Source organism: Lissotriton vulgaris, chromosome 2_1 (genome assembly GCF_964263255.1).
Source record: "Lissotriton vulgaris chromosome 2_1, aLisVul1.2, whole genome shotgun sequence".
In the NCBI taxonomy this organism is placed as follows: domain Eukaryota; kingdom Metazoa; phylum Chordata; class Amphibia; order Caudata; family Salamandridae; genus Lissotriton; species Lissotriton vulgaris.
In genome coordinates, this window is record NC_141687.1 from 1,241,057,345 (window position 1) to 1,241,078,430 (window position 21,086).

A 21,086-nucleotide genomic window follows, 5' to 3' on the forward strand; every position below is an offset into this window, starting at 1 on the left:
AGTAGAATGCTGTTGGGGAAGCAGAAGGAAGTCACTGTTTTGTGGTGGGAGAGGTTCGATTATTGTTATTTCCACAACCTCTTCCCTTGTTGTTGTTGCCTCTATAGCCTCCTCTAAAACATCCTCTATTGGAAGATGTTTGTGTATTAGTTTTAAAGGAAGCTGAATTGTCTGCTCCAGCTTGTTTGGAGCCTCCTCTGTAAAAGGAGCGACGAAAGGAGCCTCGTGCTTGGGTGGACGGCAGAGCTCCCATAGATTTGGCTGTATCAGTGTCTTTCTTCATTTTCTCAAGTGCTGTGTCTACCTCTGGACCAAACAATTGCTGTTGGTTGAATAACTGATTTAAGATGGTTGGTTGCACTTCCTGCTTAAATCCTGAAATGCGTAGCCATGCATGTCATCTAAGTAGGACACTAGTGTTTATTGCTCTAGATGCAGTGTCTGCTACATCTAGTGCGCACTTGATTGAGGCATTTGAGATTAGCTTACCCTCTTGTATAAGGTCATTTGCCTGGGCTTTATATTGGTCAGGTTGATGTTGTAAAAGTGTTTCTAACTGATCACAGTGAGCCCTGTCGTATCTTGCGAGGAGGGCTTGTGTATTAGCTATGCGCCATGTATTGCTAGCTTGGGCAGCTATTCTCTTGCCTGAAGCGTCTATTATTTTTGACTCCTTATCAGGAGGTGGTGCTTCACCTGATTTTTGTGAGTTTGCTCGCTTTCTGGCCTTTGAAACGACTTGGGAGTCTAAGGGTAGCTGTCCCTTAATGTAGGCAGGATCCCCAGGAGCAGGTCTGTACTTTTTCTCTATTCTTGGATTTATGATCCTAGCTCGTACAGATCTTTAAACACTTCTGGGGCATGCTTAATGACAAGACCGGAGGCTAACGGATTATGCATGGGGCATTCTTAATGACACATTTAATCATAGGTAGTATTTGAACTGACTTTTGGGAGTGTTCAAAAGTATCTAGCAAAAAATCTTCTTCTGCCTCATCTGAGTGCATTGTGACATTAGGATAGATGGCAGCCCTATTGAGTAAGTGTCCAACACAGATAATATCTTCTGGAGGAGATGGTTTGGATTGGTATGGATGTGGATTTGGCTGGTACATCTTGTGGGTTTGGGTACTCCCAGTCTGGTGTATCACTTGGATAGGAAAAAGGCTCATCTGGGTCTCCCCCTTCCCCTAGGTTATACCCATTCTCATTCTGAGGTGGTGTATGTGGAGGTGAAGAATGAGGAGGAGAATTTTGAGGTGAAAGGTTTGAAGGAAGAGGAGGTGAAGGAGAAGGTACAGGAGAAGAAGGGTGCATAGGTGATGTGGCAGAATCTTTCTATTTGACAGGTACTGGAGGTGTAGGTGCTGTATCTAATTTCCTCTTTCTGTGTGGCATAGCAGAAACATGTCCTGTTTGTGGATCAATGTAGATCCTTTTTTGCAAAGGATCAGGTTGAAAAAGCTCCTCTTCTTGAGGTACCGCTTTCGGCGTCGATTATTTCGGTTCCTGCATGGTTGTAGCTTGTCTTTAGCCTTAGGAGCTGGCATAGAGTCCTTTGGCTTTGTTTTCGGCACTGAAGATATTGTCTTTGGAGTGGAGGCCTGTTTGGTGGACTTGGAAGCATCGAAAGCAGGCTTTGTGGGTTTCGGCACCGAAGATTTCGGGCTGGAAGCTGTTTTGGTCGGCTTGGAAGTGTCGGAAACAGGCTTCATTATTTTCGGACCAGTCTTGTCTTTAGGAGTCGACGGTTTCTGAGTGTGTTTCGGAACCGGGACTTCTTTCGGTTTCGGTGCCGAGGGAGCTGGTGGTATAGGCACGTGCGGTTTGCTCGGTATGGAGCTACTGGAAGGCTTTAATATTTTCTTCGGAGCCGGGCTCGGTGGCGGGGCTTTCGAAGCAGTGTTTTGGTCGTGACTGGGCCCCGAAGGCGGAGTTTTGACCTTTGCCTTCGATTTAGGTGTTGGAGCTGGGGTAGGGGCAGTAGTACTCACGCGTTGACCCGAAGGTATGAAGTCATTGGAGTCGTCTGCCTCAGATACGATTTGGAGATCATCGGAATCTTCCTCTGGGACGCATGGACCTTCATCGAAGATATCCACCGGTTCCGGAGCCGATCTCTGCATATCGTGTCAACGGGCCCTCCGATCTCGAATGGTCTTTTTTGATCAAAAGGATGCGCAAGCTGTACAGCTCGACTCGTCATGTTCTGGCGATAAGCACAAGTTACACCCCTCGTGATGGTCGCTGTGTGGAAATTTTTCTCCATACTCTGGGCATCTCTTGAACGGCGTCCTTTCCATGAGTTGTAGGCCTCACGGCGTGGATAGGCCCAACAGCCCGCGTCGACGACCAGAATTGATCTGATGAGGTAAAGTCGATAGTTATTAATATCGAAAGTTGTTTGGTAAAGTTTTTACGCGTCGAACTACTGGAAAAGTTACATCCGAACCCTGTGGCAGAAAAAAAACAATCTAAGGATGGAGTTGATGCCCATGCGCACTATCGTCCAAGGGAGGAGTCACCCATCTTGTGACTACAAAGACTTCTTCCAAGACGACAACAACATGCAATCATCTGAGCCCAACACCAGGTGGCGATCTAATGCTCAGTGTGAGATCTGCAGCTCATATGATCGAACACTATATTATAAACCCCCCCTTGTATTAGAATCCATTCTAGCACCTGATATGGGTCACAGCCACCCACGATACCTCATCCCAGCGAACCAGACTAGGGGGACTGTATTACTTCTCTCTTTCATTCTAATCTAGTTAATCCAGTACCACACCACAGCCACCCAGAGAAAACCACCTCACAAGAGGACTGCAAGATCAGTTTATTTAGTGGCTCACTCTGTTTGGATGACATACCACATCACTTGTGCGATACAGCTGTTTAACTCTGAGAAGAAGGTGCAAGTTCCACTGCAGTGTTGCATCAACAAGGTGTAGGGTGCGGTATTAAAGGATACATGCCACAAGAGAAGTGTATCATTGTGGAATAAGGTGCAGAATGTTGCACGAGGAGGAACAGTAGCACAGTGCTTGAGTTCTACCGACTTCAAATGCCAGCACTGTGGCATACTATCCAGCAGGTACTATAAGAGCTCTTCTGATCTCCCATACTACCAATAGCTTCCCATCTACTCAAAGTACTGAACATGTCTCAATGAAGAACCTACAAGGACTGCAGTCAATTATTTTCAGCGTAATGGTATTCAAGAGCTACCATGGCAAAAAGAAAATTACACAACACTTTGCAAGCTACTAAAAGAAAGCATTCTCAGGTTTATCAGTGCAGTGCAGGTTTTTGTAAATTCTAAGTAATTAAATAAATCAGGAGAGTAAAACAGGAGGTCCAGATCCATTACTGTCTTTCAGATTATCCACGACGCAAATATTGCACACAATTAATTTAAATGCAACTCATTTACATGAGGATGTGGCCTAATGGCTAGGTCGGTTGACCTCGAAGCTGGGGAACCGGGTTCGAGTCTCGGCAAGGACGCTCAACATTCTGTGATTCTGAGCAAATCACTTAATCCCTCCTTGCCTAACAAAAATGAATGTTTTTGTCTATAACGCAACTTGTGCTCATGTAAAGCGCTCTGATACCTTAGGGCATAGGTCTTCAAACTGTGGGGCGAGCCCCCCTGGGGGGGCGCCGCATCTCTTCAGGGGGGGGGCGCACTTCACACCACACTGTTGCTTCCAGGCGCGAGACGTGCCTCTCAGCTCGGGCTGCTGCAGCTGCTGGGGGCTCGGCTGACGGTGTCAAGAGTAACAGGTCTTTAAAGGCCAGAGGCAGGCACGATGATTTCGGAGAGGGGGGGGGGCTAATTCTAATGGTCACGGAGATGCAGGGGCTCTAAAGGCTGGAAAACAACAAAGCCTCATTAACCCCTTTGATGCTGGAGACTGAACCATTCCGTCATCAGTCACGGTTGAGCTGTGCTGATGACGGAATGGTTCAGTCACGACCACACCCATTATCATTGGGGCCCAGCACAGGGGGAAAATATCAGCCGCAGCAATGAGGTTAACTTGTAAATGGTCTTTTAAAGACCTGTGAAGTACTTGTTTGGCTGCCAGCTCCAAAACTGTCTGTGTTTGTGCCCGGGAAGCTGCCTCAGCCCGGGCTGACACACACGATGGGTGGGGGGGAGGCATGCTGAAGCCTTTTGAGCCCATGGGTGTTGTGCGCCTGGTAAAAACCATGGGGCTTATTTACAAGCCCCTTGTGCCACTTTGCGTCACTTTTAACATGGAAAAAGTGACGCAAAAATGGCGCAAGGGGCTTGTAAATCTGCCCCCATGTGCCTATTTACATACCTTTGTAAACTGATTAAAGAGGCTGTTTGTTTTCTGGTTCCAGTGCTCCCTGCCTTAATGTGAGAATGCATTTCATGAAAAGGAATACAAAGAAGGGTTACCAAAATAAAAATGCCAGCCATGTGCTGTTTAAAGAGCCTGCAAAGGCCTTGTCTTGACACTAAATAGGGTTATAAATAAAATAGTATATATTCCTTTGTAATGTGACGTTTCAATCTTTGTTCCCTTTAATTATAAGTCATAGATCATTCAGGCAGCCTTAGAACACAATTAAAAATGCTTTCTATATATGTTTGCTGTTCCAAGTGTGCACCGATCAGTGCTGAAAATAGGCTTAGGGGACTGCTTACTTTTGTACCTTCTGGGACATCAATATAAAGAGCTGGCAACCCTAGTCGCAAGACTGGAAGTTTATTGCAGGATGAGCACAATATTTATTTCCCCCACCCTCGATCCCTGGACCTTGCCATAAAAGCAATAGTTTAACTTATATCTGAAACCCTATGCCAAGCCTCAATAACATGCTGAGTAACTTCAACTGTGTCTGGGGATGCACCCTGCATTCAGACAACTCACTCCTCATTCTCGTCCTTCACTTTCACGCTCACCCTGCACTCACTGGGATCACAATGTACTCACACTGATCACTATGCACTGAATCCACCCTCTCACCCTGTACTCACAGTGACCACACTGCACTTATGCCACTCACCATGAACTTACACTGTTGTCCCTCCACTTACCCTGCGGTCACATGAGCACACCGCACACTCTGCACTCAGTGATCACTCTGCACTCACAATTCTCTTGCGCTGTTTACCCCTGGTCCTCACCCTGCAGTCACACGAGTTCATCCTGTACCTCACCCTGCAGTCACACGAGCACACTACTCACCCTGCTCATGCGACACTTCACTCACCTGTCCCTCTCACGTGTGCGATCAGTGTTAGAGCCAGCCCTGGCTGGGAATCTTAGTCCCCCACCCCAAAGTTCTGTCTAGTTGCGCTCCATGTTGCTTCCCACGTCAGAAGGAGTTTACAACGGTTACATCCTTCCTGTAGATTCCATTCTCTGGCAGGTGAGAGTGAAGAGCTTTTTGTATTATTTTTTTTAAGCCTCGCTCCTTTCCCCTTCGTTCCAATACTAGTGGGAACATTGGATATTTCAAGGAGGAGTGGATTTGGCATTAATGCCATAGGTGCTGCCTTTGGTTCTGGGGACCCAGGTTCGAGTCCTGGGTTCGGCTCAACATCGTGTGATCCTGGGTAAAATCACTTAATTTACCAGTGACTTAGGAAAAATTAATTTGACCTTGATTAAAGTCGCTGGTGCTTGTTTAACATGTTCCAATCCCTAGAGATGAGTCCACAAGTCAAATATAACAAATATTGTGAAGTGTGCCTACCATCTGTTCTTGCTTCTTTCGTAGACCAAATTTAAATTTTTTCTTGTGCAGCTATTTCTGAAGCTTTGGAAGGCGATCTTCTTTATAAGCCAACTCTTCTAACAAAATGACTCTTGATGCTACTAGAGAATAAAGATGTATATATCCTCTTGAACCACTTATATCACATGTGTATGATGTAAATGTCCCCTAAGCCTTCTTGGAAAACTGTGGCTGGCCTCCTACTGACATGGCAACACCTGGTCATACTCCACATAATCATGGATTTTTTAATTGCGTCAGAAAGCATGTTTTGTGGAACTTATTTTTCTGATATCTTGTTTAGGGGCAAGGAGGTGGCACAACAGTTGGAGCTGATGACTGTAGAGCTGGGAAACCAGGTTCAATTCTTGATGTCTGCTTAACATCCTGTGATTCTGGGCAAATCACTTAATCTCCCTGTACTTACAAAAAATGAATGTGTGCTTGTGTAATGTAAAAGATGCTCCTGTAAAGCGCTCCAATACCTTTAGGTCATGTTCGACCTATATGAAAGTACAAAAAATATATTGCAAAATGTTGTGAGCACTCCTGTTTCCAGGCACTGCTCAAGACTGGAAGTGGAGCACTACCTAAGGATGGCAGAAGCAAGAATACATCCACATATTGTCTCTGTGGAGAAAAACAAGCACTCCCACACCTGTGTTTTGGGAGTATTTTTGGTAATCTATCCTACATTTTGTGTTTTATGTGAAAAATAAAGCACCAATGTAATTTTTTCTGCTAATTTGTTTCTTGGAGACTTTTCATTTTAACTTTAGAATAAGCACATGCACTACAAAAACTTCAGTTTGCTAAACACTCTTACTTTATTTAATATTTGCCCTATACAACCTGGGCTCTGCAGGAGGGAATGGCCATCAATGATGCAGAGTACCAGCTTCCAGAACTTTTTTGTCAGGTGGAAGTGGCGGTGGGGGGGGGCTCGAAGTGTAAAAAAGTTAAGATGGGGGGGCTCGGCCGACTAAAGTTTGAAGACCTCTGCCTTAGGGTCTAACTCGCACTATATAAAACTTTAGAAAAAAAAATTGTCAGTATCTATCTCATGGAACAGCGCTCTATCCAATGCAATGCAACGTAAACTGAAGCAGTGTAAGAGTGTTTATGTGTTGCAGTGGTATAGCAGTACCAAGGGGAGGTGGTGCACGGCAGTGCCCTAACCCCTCTACTAAACAAACATGAGTACACTGGCTCACAAACCAAGTGAGCTGTCACCCAGTGTCGCCGCTCTTCTGGTCATAGGTTAGAAATATTGATTTATTTATCAGGTGATTCAATATTAGCCAGGTCTCTGAAAATGTAACTCTCTGTTTGACAAAGGTACGCCAACACTAGAGAGCATGACAGGAGTGGATGTCAGCAGGTCCCCCTGAACTAATAATGGCCCATCTACTGCATATTCATTAGTGTCCCTTCCTCTTTCACTCCCACCTTTAGGAACAGATTTAGACCAGCGTTTATTCTTCATGTATATGAAGCCTGTCAGGGTAGCCCTAAATTCGGATGAGAGGGGCTGCATCCCCTAATGATGGCCTCCCAAGTGATCTTGATCTCATCACGTGGTGGAAGAATTAAAGCTGGCTTATAATCAGCTCATTTGTGATGTAGCTTAAACTTATTCACAAGTCCAGTGTTTCAGGTAGTAGTTCTACCCTAAGCTATGTGCGATCATGTTGCACTGCAACAAGTGCACTGCGAAATCTAAGAGCTATGGTTGAAGATAAACTCACTCCAACAAAGCAGATTTCTGTGTCTATAAACTTTTTAAATTATTTAAAAAATCTTGGTAGGATTCTTTTTTTCTTATGCTTTGCCCAGAAGATGTTATCACTCATTGAATAAATTATGTATTGGCTTCTGAAATTCTGTATCTGTGGGGCGTTCCATCAAGTTATATAAGCTACAAGATATTCAGATCAATATCTAGGTTGCTTGATAGTTGTTTGGTCTTAAGAAACTGGATTTGGTCCCAGCACAGGCTAATATCAATTTTGAGCAATAACGAAAAGGATCTATTTCATACCTGGATGTTTAATGCTTAATCTTCTATCATTCAAGACATTTCTTTCTCACGAAAGGCATGAAACACCACAATTGAGGCACATTTTTTGATCAGCCTCTGTTTGCCATCCTTAACCACATGGCTGCTGGCAGTTTTCCCGTCCTGTGCTGAAAAATTCAGGATGTCATATATTCATGACGAGCTCAGCTCGTCATCAGCACACGACCACCGTGGGTGATGACGAGCTGAGCTCGTCATCAGCATCGAAAGGGTTAAATCAAACAAACTAGATGGGGTGGAAGATCTTTCGGAGCTCAATTAAATAGTCTTTTCCCAAAATTGAATCAAACCATTTTACAGTTATGAAGCAAATAAATTCCTACATTTTTGATCAAAGGCTTAAACTCTCGTTTTTGACTGTGAATACCCCAATACTCAGCTATATTGTGTACTTCCCCACCCAAGTAAGGTGAATGACCCAGCCTACATTCAGGTATTTGATGTTTGCTCAGGTAAATAGTAGGACTATCAATGGCTTACCAAGAATTTATTGTGTGCTTACACCTTTGTTGTCATTTATATTCGCTTGCTTCGTATTCAACTGCTTTCTTTGTCCCATCTTCTGAATGTTCATCCCAAGGAACATAGCCTATTAACCATCCTTTTGATTGGCTGACTTGTATTCTTCCAATTCTCACTTTTAAGGAACTACTTTTTTTTGTTAAGCATTCCACGAGTGCAGGTTTTTTCCAGTTCTCTCACTCATGTTCCTCTCCAAATACCCTATGTGCTCTGTTTGCTCTCTTTCTCTCTCTCTGTCTCTCATTCTTGTGCTGCTTGATCTCTCTTTTGCGCTTCCACTCAACTCCCTGCAGTCCCCTTTGCTCACTCAATCATGTGCTTCACCTCTCATCATGTGATGCTTTTGCCCTCATCCCCCACACAGATTTGCTTTATTCCCTCAACCACTCCACATTGCTTCTCACTACCCACGCCACCATAATCTCGCCATGCCTTTTACATTTTTTTTAATTTTTTTGTGGAAGGCGTAGCAGCAAATTGCTGACGTCTTCCAGCATTACAAAAAAGCCCTTTTGATTTACTCGGATTTCATTTTTTTTTAATTTACTGAACTGGGTGGGGTCTGTAAATTTAAAAATAGGACCAGCGTCGTTTGGTAAGAGTGTGCATGTTGAGTGTAGCCTGCAAGCATTTGCATTATATCTCATGGATGAGCTTATGTCTTCATAGATGCAAAACCAATAAAAATGATGCAACAGCATTTTTGCGCCATTTTTCCTAAATGTTATTTATCTTATGCATCACAGCATCAGCAAAAAAAACGTTTAATGCTTTGCAGAGCCACCAAAAGAAACTGTAAAAGCCCACCAGTCCCAGAGCAAGACATATAGCACGTTGCCGATGTTTATTTTCTCTTGTCGTGAGTCGTCCAATCCCTGGAATTAGAACATTGGGAAGACCACCGCTGTATACTTCGTAACGAGATGCAATTAGCCAACGAAGAAGAACATAATAAGGCACTGCCTTGAGGGTTGTATTTTCAAATATTGTGTAAAAAAATGTGTCCTACAAAGATGACATAGCAAATATGTTGACTACCACAATATCATGAAGTTAAGTTCATATAGGTAAGTATATATATTTGTATATATATTTGCCATCCATATCTCCAAAACATTGAACCTATATATGACATCATGGTACATATAACCAGAGTTAAGAATAGTGAACGTATCTGTACTTTCTTTTAAATATATTTACCCTTTACGATATTGTGTACGTTCATAGTCTGACTACAATATTTTGTAGGTCATTATTTAAGACATTATATTCTGGTAGAATACAGATTCAAGAGAGCAAGGAGCATCTGAAACCGCCCACCAAACATGGTCTGCTGACTTAAACATCACCATAAGTGAGGAGCAAAGGAAGTATTGCTGCACCCAATCTAGAGCTCTCTCCCAGAACCACAGGCTGCGTTTTGTCCACTTTAAATACCTACACAGATTGTATCGCACACCTGAGAGACTGCACAGCACGAGTCTGATATCGGACGCATGCTGTGCTGCGCCTAGCACCGACTTCTTGCATTTAGCATGGGACTGCCCCGGAGTACAGCACTTCTGGTCTGCAGTTTTTGAAGATGTCATTAAAATCAAAGGTCCTGCACCAGAGCGCACACCAAGAGTTGCGCTGCTTGTTTATGTCAAGGCGGCCTTGCATGGAGGTGTGCAAGCTTATTACGATCCTGCAGTTTCTAGCCAAGCATGGTGGCCATGCACTTGGGTAGGCGCCTGGTGCCCTTGGAGGGACTGGTGACTCCAATGGGTTGCTTTCAGCCAGGAGCAGTTGAACGCTTATATGGTCCCCTTTCGTGACATACATGGGAACGCAAGAGGACACTAGCGTTTCCCCTTTCTTTACAGTCCTCCCCCGCAGTGCCGGCTGCCTGCTGCACATTAAGCCTTGATGTATATATATACTGTTGGATCTATTGTCTTTTGCGTGCAGTCACTGTTTGTCTGCTGTCCTTTATTAAGAAAAAACTCAATTGAAAAAAAAGAGCATCTGCAACCAGAGCAACCAATGTAAGAGGGGAGTGAACCAGAGAAAGGAACCTGAATGATGTGAGAGAAACCTCAATGGGGGCCAGAGGGACTACGGATGGGTGTCGGTACAAGTGTGGGAAAGATAAGAGGGAGGGCGAAGAGAACAAGAGAGAAAATTGGCAGGGAGGGGGTGCTATGGTATGCACTTTCATACCAATGCCTGGGTAGGTAAACCTTTGCAGGCGGCAAGGTGTTCAAGGATCTGGCGCTAGCCGAAGTGGTATAGCTCGCAAATCATTGGCCACAAAAAAAAATATTATTATTGCAGTTCACTCTGCAGGGTCGGCCAGTGTATGTTTTTGCCCTCATGTGCACATCTTGTATGATTTTCTTTGCCGCATTATGACAAGAAGTTCCTTAAATTCAAGGGACATAAACACTTCCTTAACCATGCCATCATGGCATCTCTCAGGAACCGGAAGTTCACTGGTTATTGTTGGGAATGTATTCTTGTTGATTCGAGCTGTCACGAGCGTTCAGGCATGTCTGGCTGCTCGTGACAAGCTCGTGTTGATGCTACCATTTGTTATCATTTGAAACATCGAGAATGTTATTGGTTGTACTGCATCTGTTGGGCTGGTCATTACAAGCTGTGACCTTAAGACGTGAGCATCTAATAAACTCCGTCTCCGACTTCAACTTTCTTTGTGTCCTTCCTTGACTTTCCTACACTGGCGACGAGCAGGAGCTGCATTACCTGCGCCTAAAGACTATTGGATTGTTTTTTTCTCCTTAATTTTATTTTTATCCTGGATTTATTTGGAAAATTGCCAGCGCTATCAGAACAGCGTTGGATTATTGCTGTTTAAAGGGAAGCAGAAGGACCGTTGGATTGTTGCTGTTTAGAGGGAAGCAGAAGGACCGTCGTTCGTCTAAAGAACCTAAAATTTAGCATTTCTTACTTGTTTACCGTGGTGGCATCTTTCGAATCGTTTGTCGTAGGAGTCCGCGCATACTATTCGGAACTGCGCAATCCTACGCTACGCTCTTGTCATCGCGCGACTTCAAGCCAACGTGACGCGACTTCAAGCCAACGTGACGTCTTGGGTCATCGCGCATGAGTGTCATCACGCAACGTTGCTAGGCAACCTATTGCCGGCTTTTCTTCGCGCAAAACGGGAACCAGTGTACTAAATTAATCGTTTCCTTCTCTAAAGAACTGTGGAGATCCTTTTCTACCCTCAGTTATCGGACAACTGGAAATTCAACCAAAGATAACTATAAGCAAAATTTAAAATAACTATAAGCTAATTTTTTTTTTTTGTCTTAAGTGTGTTAGACAATTTAGGACACAATTTTATTCGCATTTTACACATATTTATGATTTAAAGTGCATTTCTGTGTTTTTAAGTACTTATACATATTTCAATAATAGTTATATGTGCATATCAACTTCCTCATAGTTTGTAAATAATTAAGTTAACATGTCTGGCATTGTACCACCTCCCTCATTTTTGTCAGCACCTGGAGAGCCACCCATGGCTTGGGAAATTTGGGAACCTGTTTTTTTGGCTTATGTTGATGTATTGGAAGAAGGGGAGTGTGAACCAGAAAGGAAATTGTCCTTGTTAAAACATTGTTTAGGCGGCATTGCTTTGAAAGAATTCAAAACTTTACCTGTTCTAGTGAATCCAGGAAACATAAATGTATATGAATATGCTTCACAACAGTTATGTTTAAGATATGGGAAAAAGAAGAACGTTGTCATGGAGAGGTTTATATTTTACTCTCGGAAACAACGTGCTGATGAACCTGTTGAGGATTTCGTATCAGCCTTAAGATCGTTGGCTGTAACATGTGATTTCGAACATATCTCATATGAGCAAGTATTAAGGGACCAGATCTTGATGAGAACTAATAACAAAAAAGTGCAAGAACGTCTTTGGACAACCTCTGATATGTCTCTCAATAATGCTATAGACATTGCAAAGTCTATAGAACACTCAGAGAAGTTTGTTAAAGAGATCAGGGGTAATGATAAGAGTGATGTTTTCAGTGTGTCTAAAGACAGGGATAAGTTTAAGAAGAGTTTTTCGCAGAGAAATGAGTCTTTTTCTAGGAACGATAACAAATATAAGAATCAGAAATATGACAAGAGAACTTCTAAACTATTGTGTTTTAGGTGTGGAAGTGATGGACATTTAGCAGATTGTAAGAATTGCCCTGCTCTAGGCAAAACTTGTTCAAAGTGCTATAAAAAAGGTCATTTTACAAAGTATTGTAAATCTACACCAGGGAAGATGAATTGTGTTCATGAATGCTGTGATGAGTTTCAATCAGATGATGAAGAAACTTTTCAAGTTAACACCGTTATCAATGTTTGTGAAGATGGAGATTGCACAAAATTTCCATCTTGTATTGTAACCATTGATAATGTGAGTTTGGAAATTTTTGTAGACTCGTGTGCTTGGTACACTTTAATTTCCCTAAGTGTCTTTAAGGATAAATTTCCGAATAAGAGCCTAATTTATTCTGATGTTTCCCCTGGTGGTTATACGGGTCACAGAATTGACCTAATTGGCTATTTCATAGCAGACATACAATTTTCTGAGCGGCACATATCAGGGAAAATTTATGTGTCAAGATCTGGTCTGTCACTTTTGAGTTGGCCACACCAATATCAATTGGGGATGAAAATTGATCCCAGGGCTGATCCTCCTGTGTTTGTGGTGCAACCTTTGAGTGTAGCTAGTGTCACTGGGGACAGTTCTCTACTTATTGAGAATTTACGCCAATCTTTTCCCACCGTATTCAGTGGTACCTTGGGTCGGTATAAGGGTTTTGAACATGTCATCAAATTAAATGAGAATGCCATTCCTGTAAGACATAGAGTAAGGAATGTTCCCTTATCCTATAGAGTTAAACTTAAGGATATGCTAAAAGATTTATGTGAGAAGAACATTATTGAACCTGTTGAGTCGTCAACTTGGGTTTCTCCGATTGTTATTTCGGTTAAATCCAATGGCGAACTTAGACTATGCATCGACCTCCGCAGTGTCAATAGCGCTATTTGGGTTGATTCGCACCCTTTACCAAACCTCCATGAGATGGTGTCGACATTGGCTGGGGCACAAGTCTTTTCCTGTGTTGACCTAGCCAGCGCTTACCACCAAGTTGTACTTGCTGAGGAGTCCAAAAATATCACTGCCTTTATCACACCTGAAGGGTTATACAGGTTTTGTCGTATGCCCTTTGGACTGGCAAGTGCAGCCTCCGTGTTCCAGAGGCTAATGAGAGATACCCTGGAAGGTTTAAGTGGTGCCATAGCATTCCAGGATGACATTTTAGTGCATGGGAAGGATGACTATGAGCATGACAATAATCTAAGGTGTGTGATCGCTGCGTTAGCGCAGAAGGGTCTTACACTTCGCCTTGATAAATGCAAATTTAGGCAAAAGGAGGTAGAATATCTTGGACATACTATTAGTGGAATGGGAATCAAGCCAAAGAAGAATCATGTTAAGAGCATTGTGGATGCTCCTGTGCCTACGTCAAAAGAGCAACTTGTGGCCTTTTTAGGTCTCATCGAGTTTTACGCTAAGTTTATCCCAAATTTCTCAGTAAAAGTTGATCCGTTCAGATGTCTTTTGAAGAAAAACGCAAAGTTTGTCTGGACTGATGAAATGACACAAGCTTTCCAAGCCTTAAAAATGTTTATTGTGAATGCTCCTGGTTTAAAACCTTTTGTCATTGGCGTGAAATGCATCATCATGGTGGACGCCAGTTCCTCCGGTTTAGGTGGAGTACTCTTGCAGAAAGATTGTGAGAAAGAATGGGTTGTGGCCTATGCATCTAGGGCCTTACGTGATGCTGAAAAGAATTACTCCGTTATAGAAAGGGAGTTACTGGCATGTGTTTGGGGTGCTGAACATTTCAGACCTTTTTTGTGGGGCACTAAATTTTTGATAAAAACCGATCATAAGCCATTGGTGTACCTCATGGCTCCAGGTGGAGGAAGGACTATGTCGGCACGCCTTGCAAGGTTAGCTTCTAGGTTGCAGTCTTTTCAATATACAATTGAATATGTTCAAGGGAAGGCGAATGTTCATGCGGATTGCATGTCCAGATTGATTTCCGAATCTGATGTTTCGGGAGTTGGGCATGAAGAGGAGTGTGAGGTTGCTTTCAATTTTAAAGATGTCAATTCTGTGTGTAGCGAAAGATTTTCTTTGCAAGAGGATGTCTGGATGGAAGAGATGAATAAAGATTTGGAGTTAAGCAGTGTTATGAAGTACCTTATACAGGGTTGGCCTGAACAGAGGAAGTTGTCTGGAAACATGATGGGCTTCTTCAAGGTTCAAGAGGAACTTGCTGTGGAAAATGGTTTGATTCTTCGTGGCGATAGGATTGTCCCACCTTTTCAACTTAGGAATTCTCTACTTGAAATTGCGCATGAAGGACATTTGGGGATTTCTTTTACCAGAAGGCGTTTGAAGGAGTCTTTCTGGTGGCCAGGTATTGACTCGTGTGTAGAGCATTTTGTGCGAAAGTGTACCCAGTGTTCTAACAGCGATAAATCAGCAGTTGCTTTACGTCCTGAGCCATGTCCCATTGACTTACCCTTAGGTCCCTGGCGGAAATTGGGGTTAGACATCATTGGGCCTTTCAGTTGTTTACCAAAGCAGGAGGCTTTCGGCATTGTACTCATAGACTATTTTTCTAAATGGCCTGAGGTCAAAATGGTTAGGGAAGTTACTTCGAGTCAAGTTATAGAATTTTTAGATGAGACTTTTTGCAGGGAAGGGATTCCCCAGGAAATTGTGACTGACAATGGTCCACAGTTTATGAGTAAGGAGATTGAACTTTTCTTTGCTAAATGTGGTATTGTCCATAGGAAAATTGCAGTTTTCCATCCTGAAGCGAATGGTCAGGTTGAACGCTTCAACCGTGTGGTCAAAGAGGCCATACAGCTTTCTATTAAGGTAATCTAAATTGGAGGAATGCTTTGCAATCCATGTTGTTGGCTTATAGAACTTCTCCCAATTCTGTGACTTTGGTCACTCCTTTTGAGCTTCTGAGAGGGCGGAAGCCCAGCACCAAGTTAGTTCCTTGGTGGCTAAAAAAAAATTTAGCTGGTTTTGAAAACTGTTCTAAAGTTGATTTTGAAGCTGTTCTACACAGGGTTCAGTCATATAAGGAAAGGATGAAACGCGATATGGTCAAAAGGACTGGTTCTACGTCTAGTCGTTCTATCAAAGTGGGCGATCTCGTTCGCATTAAAAAGAAAGAGGGTGTGAGTAAGGGTTTTCCTGTTTGGTCAAATCCCAAGAAGGTCATTGAAGTTGAGCAGGGTTTCTTTGTTTAATGGGCCTTGTCAATCGGTGGAAGATTCGGACAGCAATGTTTTTTATGATGTTGGAAGAATGAGTGATAATGGCGAATGCCCTCAAGCTGTGTGTGATTCTAACAACTCTAGAGCTTTACGCTCACATCGCTTACCTGTTAGGTTTAATGATTTTGTGATGAATTGATCTTGTTTTTTTTTCTTTTTTCTTTTTTTTTTTTTCTTTTAAGGGGGGAAGGTGTGTTGGGAATGTATTCCTGTTGATTTGAGCTGTCACGAGCGTTCAGGCATGTCTGGCTGCTCGTGACAAGCTCGTGTTGATGCTACCATTTGTTATCATTTGAAACATCGAGAATGTTATCGGTTGTACTGCATCTGTTGGGCTGGTCATTACAAGCTGTGACCTTAAGACGTGAGCATCTAATAAACTCCGTCTCCGACTTCAACTTTCTTTGTGTCCTTCCTTGACTTTCCTACAGTTATCACTTGTTTATTACAGGTGGAAGCAGAACTGGCTGCAGATACATTGCACCGATGTAACAATGGAGCACAACATTATCACAACCTGTCCGCAGCTACTAAAATCCACCTGGACTAAGCAAGCTGGTGCGATATGATAGAAGGGTAACTCTTGTCTCTGATGCTAGGAGGTGAAAAACCCTTCTGGACACGCAATGGTACAGACTTCTCTAAGGAGGGCAGGAAAGTTTGGGATTGCAGACAGCAGGGAGCCAGGAGTTGTGGGCAGCTGGTAAGGAGTTTATGGCCAGGACCTGTCTAGGAACCAAAGCCTGACATAGTGAAAATGTCACACGACCCACACATCGCAAAGAGTAAGGGATGACTATCAACCTAACCAGCCTCTCTCTAGTGTGTTTGGGGTAATTTAGAACAAAATGGACGGAAAGTAAGTATATTACAACACAATGTGTACTCGGCATTGGGGGAAATGCAGCATGGTATGCAACAATGTCAAGAAACATTGAGGTATTTCAGTTCCTCGTGGTCTGCCTTAGCACCCTGGATCACTATTTCTCCAGAGCAGAAAATCATATAGTGCCAATGAAAAAATTGTCGGCCAGATACACACACATAAAAACTTGGGGCGTAGAAAGAAAACATTTGTACCTGATCTGCATATCTAACACACTTTGCCCTACTGAGTAAATGCTAATCCTGATGCCAAATATCATACTATAAGTTTTAAAATCTGCGGAATTATATATTGCCCAGAATTTCAGTGTGCTTGTAGACCCCAATAGAATTTGGTGCCACTTTCGGGCTGACTCATAGCAGTCCATCTAGCCCTAAAACTACCCTCTAGCGTGCAGTCCCAATAAAGGAGTCACCAAAAGGCATGACCGGCCCTGCTTATGGAAAACAAGGAAGTCATGGTTCCATGCAATACGATGAAAGGACATGTTCTAGAAGAAAGGACTGCTTGAATATGGGGATGGGTGGAAGCGAGAAATATCATCACAGAATACGAGACATGAGGGGTGGAGGAGGCAGTGAGGGTACGGAGGGAATGAGGACAGGTACTCGGTCAAATACGACAAAAAATGTCAAATGCATTGTTTATATGAAACAAGAGTTAAACTACCTATATGTAATATTTACAATCCTGCAAATTCAACCCCCATTAAAGCCACCATTATGTCTGCGCCAAAAATTCTGTCCTCCTGGAGTTACCAATACCAATATGTACAGGCGGACCTGGGTGTGAGGCGAAGTACAAGACCGCTTTCCAGTCCACTTGAAATGGGCCCATCTGTCTACTCCCTAATTAATTTTACTCTAATTACAAATCTAAACATATAAATTCCAGGCCAAGCTTTTGAAGAAGCATTGGCCTCTTCAAAAAACATTGCCATTGTTGGGTGGAATTATTCATTAAATGTTAGTATCATTAGAGAAGATATTCTTACTGTATGTATTGTGTAATAATGTAATAGGTAATACTGATGTCGAAATTATAACTGGAGACTTGTGGACACAGATGTAATGTGGGAGGTGATGCGGGCACAGTGGGAACCAGGATGTAAGCAGGGGCATGGATCGAAAGAGGCAGGAGAAGAGACTAGGGTCAATTGGCATTCTTTCGACTCACCGCTGGGATGTCCTCAGACTCAGGGCTACTCCAGGTGTCATACTCCTGGGGGGTGTTCTGTAATCTCTCCAGGTACCAGAGCAGGGCCGCCTGCTCTTCCTGCTGCTGAAAGAGCGTCCAGACCTCTCCGGGCTCTGCCATGCCTAGTGCAGTCTGGGTCCTTCGTGGCATAGTCCGCCTCTTTCCTCAGGATCCAACAAGGTCAAGGTTTCGGTCTACCTGACAAGGCAACCAATACATAAAACCAAACTAGTCAATTTAATTTGCCCACTTGAGGACACGCCTCTTCTGCACCAGAGGGTGAGTTATCTGACCACCTGCAGAGGCGCTTCTAAGATCACCCGATGGAAGCTCCTCCTTCCACTGTGTGAGTCAGTGTCCTGAGCGCAGGGGGTGCTCTCATGGGGGGCTGTTGTCCTCAGCAGGTTTACAGCTAGGCGCCAGAGAGGAACACTCTTAGTTTCTGGAGCACAACCCTGGCTAGGCAGTGCCCTCAGAAAGCACCGTCAGTCCAGGGCAGGTTATTTCCAGGGATCTGTAGACATGTCTCCTGGGAGAGCTGGTTAAAGCACTCAGTCCTTCTAGGAAATGTCTACAGACCAGACGTGCCCGGACACTAACTGACAGTGTGTTGTACAAGCACACCTCAGACCCCAATAGTCCAGGTGCAGGTTTTCAAAACTCTTGCTGCTACTGCTGAGGAAGTCGGGATTTCCGAAACCGTATTCCAGGCAGGTGGCTCAAGGTTCCAGTAGATGCTGCTCCCAAATTCAAGTGATCCGCGATCCCAGTAGCTCCTGATCCCGCTCCAATTCAAGAGATTCAGGATCCCAGCCCCATGATCACTCTGTTATCAGTAGCTGAGAATTCCCCTCCAGTCTCAGAATTTCAGGAGCACAGTAGCTTCCAACTGGTCTCCCACTGTTGCTGCAAAACCTCTGGACTCCAATCGTGCCCAGTCCTTCTCTTAACTGGAGATTAAAGCTCTCGGCACCTTCTAGGCACTTTCAAAGCTCTCATTGTCCAGATCCCAGGACTCCCAACGATAAGCAGTTTCAGGCTCCCCAGAACCCTCCGACCCTCTTCCAGTGCTGGTACTCGCGAACATTCGTGATCAAAGGCGTGGCACCCTCAAACAACTGTGCCTCTAATATTTTAGGACTGAGCCGTTAAACTCGGCGTTTCTCTCCCGAGTGCAGATCTGTTTGGCACCTCTCACCCCATGCACGGGGCTGCTCTCCTCTTCCAGGGAGGCACACTGTCCCCCAGTGCCTCGCGCACTCTTCCGCTGCCCCGGGCACACAAGTGCGGTCCCACGCGCAATCAAGCACCGGACTTCTCTGCCCTCGCGAGGGCGTCTCGCGCCGTCAGTGGTTTGACACCACGAACTGGTTCTCTCGCATCACAGACGTTGACGCCTTTGTTTGCCAGCAGTGACTTTCTTGAGTTTGGTAGCGAGGATCCCCGTGCCTCCGAGACGCCTGCAGGGGAGGGGCGCCATAGGCACACCCTTCTCCCCTGCTCTCCTATCGGCGCAGCTCCCCACCCTCTGTAAATATCCGAGGTGATCGAACCCTGACGGGCACGTGCACTGACCAATCACGTGCATTCCCTTGCAGTCCCCGCCTCGCCTAGCCCATGTGGGGTCAACGAACTGCAGTAACCCAACTGCAGCAGATGTTTCCTCCACTCGAAAGATGTTTGGGAGAGAAAAACAAGCCCCTCTCCTATGTGGACAAGGGCGACAACTGCCTTACAGCAGAGGGGCTACCAGTGTCGTTCTTGGGCACTCGAGTCAAAGAGCCCCTCTGAAGCTGTAAGGAGATGCCCTCTACCCATGCCCCACGCCATTGCTTTTAATTCTTGTACGTGCTTTGACTCATACGTCAGGCAGACCGAGCTATGTAACTGCAACATGTCAAATAAATATCACCGCTCGGGCACGCTCTCCAGGCTCAGACTAATGCTTATTTATTGGGTTATTAGTTAGTTTTCAACTACAGTGAGTTAGTAACCCAGACAAGGAGTAACAGAGTGGGGCATTGCACACAGAGTGCATGACATCAAGGCGCTTCAATGGCGATATCACTGGTGCTGACCAGTTGCCGCAAACTTGTCATTATTTTATTATTATTTTAATTTAGAGATATTATATAGTGCGAGCATGGCCCGGAGGCATCTGGGAGCTTTATAAGAGAACAGTTACCAAACAATCACAGAGGAGTACATTAGAGACGCAAACTCGCATTGAGAGTAATTGAGAGAAAAGCTGTACATCAGTGCAGTTCCCAAATAATCAGTGTGGGATCACAATTGAGCTACAACATTGGAAAAAGTAAAGCACACATTCAAAAGCGAGTGGGAGCAAAAGGAATTTAGTCCAAGTATGAAGGTGGAGGGCTTCAAGAAAAGGAATGCAGAATTTCCTTAAACCTCAGTTTTGTGTCTGAAAGTTTTCCTTTTTCTGTTAGGTATGCAGGAGAAAAGAAGTGCAGTATCTTGTGTATGGTCACAGGTCTGCACCCTTGTCAGAGTTGCATTGTGGGAGTAACATCAATACCAACAAGAGAGAGAGGGCATGAGTCGGCACTCCTGTACCCCAGTCAAATTTGTAAGCAACAACAGAGGAGTGACTAAGTGGAAAATTAAATAGTGCTCAAAAAATTATATTGCGATTTCTATTTTTTAACTCCTTACTGTGCATGTGGTTGCATGCATGGAACATCCTCCATACACCCACAAGCACACGCACGAAGTATTTTCTTTCTATCTCCCTGTGAGTACCCAAAGAGGTGCCCTCTTAAGAGGATACCTCCTGAGTTAAATGATCACCCAAGTATATCGTAAGGGGAAGGGAAAAATCCTTTCTTTATTTGAAGGACCCTCACTCACCACTAGTTGGTGACATGCTTCATCATTGGGTTCCCGCTGGGGTTACCGAATGTCCCCCCAGCCAGGGCACAAGTCCTAAAAAAAGAAGTGGGGGGGACTCTCCAAGGTAGGCGTGGTCACAGGAAGTGACATCACGGCAGGAAGTGACATCACGGCAGGAAGTGACATCACGACAGGAAGTGACATCACGACAGGAAGTGAGATCACGACAGGAAATGACATCACAACAGGAAGTGACATCGCATGTAAGGCAGATCTATCATTTGCATATATTGCAAGATTTAACAATTGAAGCTGCTTGGTAATTAAGCCTGTGACTTAAGGTCCCTGTATGGAGGAATTAGCAGCCCAAATGTGGATGAAGTTTGGCGTACAACTACATTAGTCAAG

The 21,086-nt window shown here is 44.1% G+C and overlaps 1 protein-coding gene across 4 annotated transcripts in view; it reads right to left on the reverse strand.

Annotated features, from left to right (window-relative positions):
* GRAMD1B (GRAM domain containing 1B) overlaps positions 1 to 21,086 on the reverse strand; it is a 1,455,160-nt gene that overhangs the window by 284,823 nt on the left and 1,149,251 nt on the right. Inside the window, exon 1 of one of the 4 annotated variants that reach the window (XM_086956961.1) lies at positions 17,805 to 19,353. The exons of the other annotated variants lie outside the window; for them this stretch is intronic. Coding sequence (XP_086813087.1) covers positions 17,805 to 17,975 — 171 coding nt within the window. The 5' untranslated portion in view covers positions 17,976 to 19,353. Of the gene's footprint in view, positions 1 to 17,804; positions 19,354 to 21,086 lie in introns of those variants that run through there. 4 annotated transcript variants of the gene reach the window in all.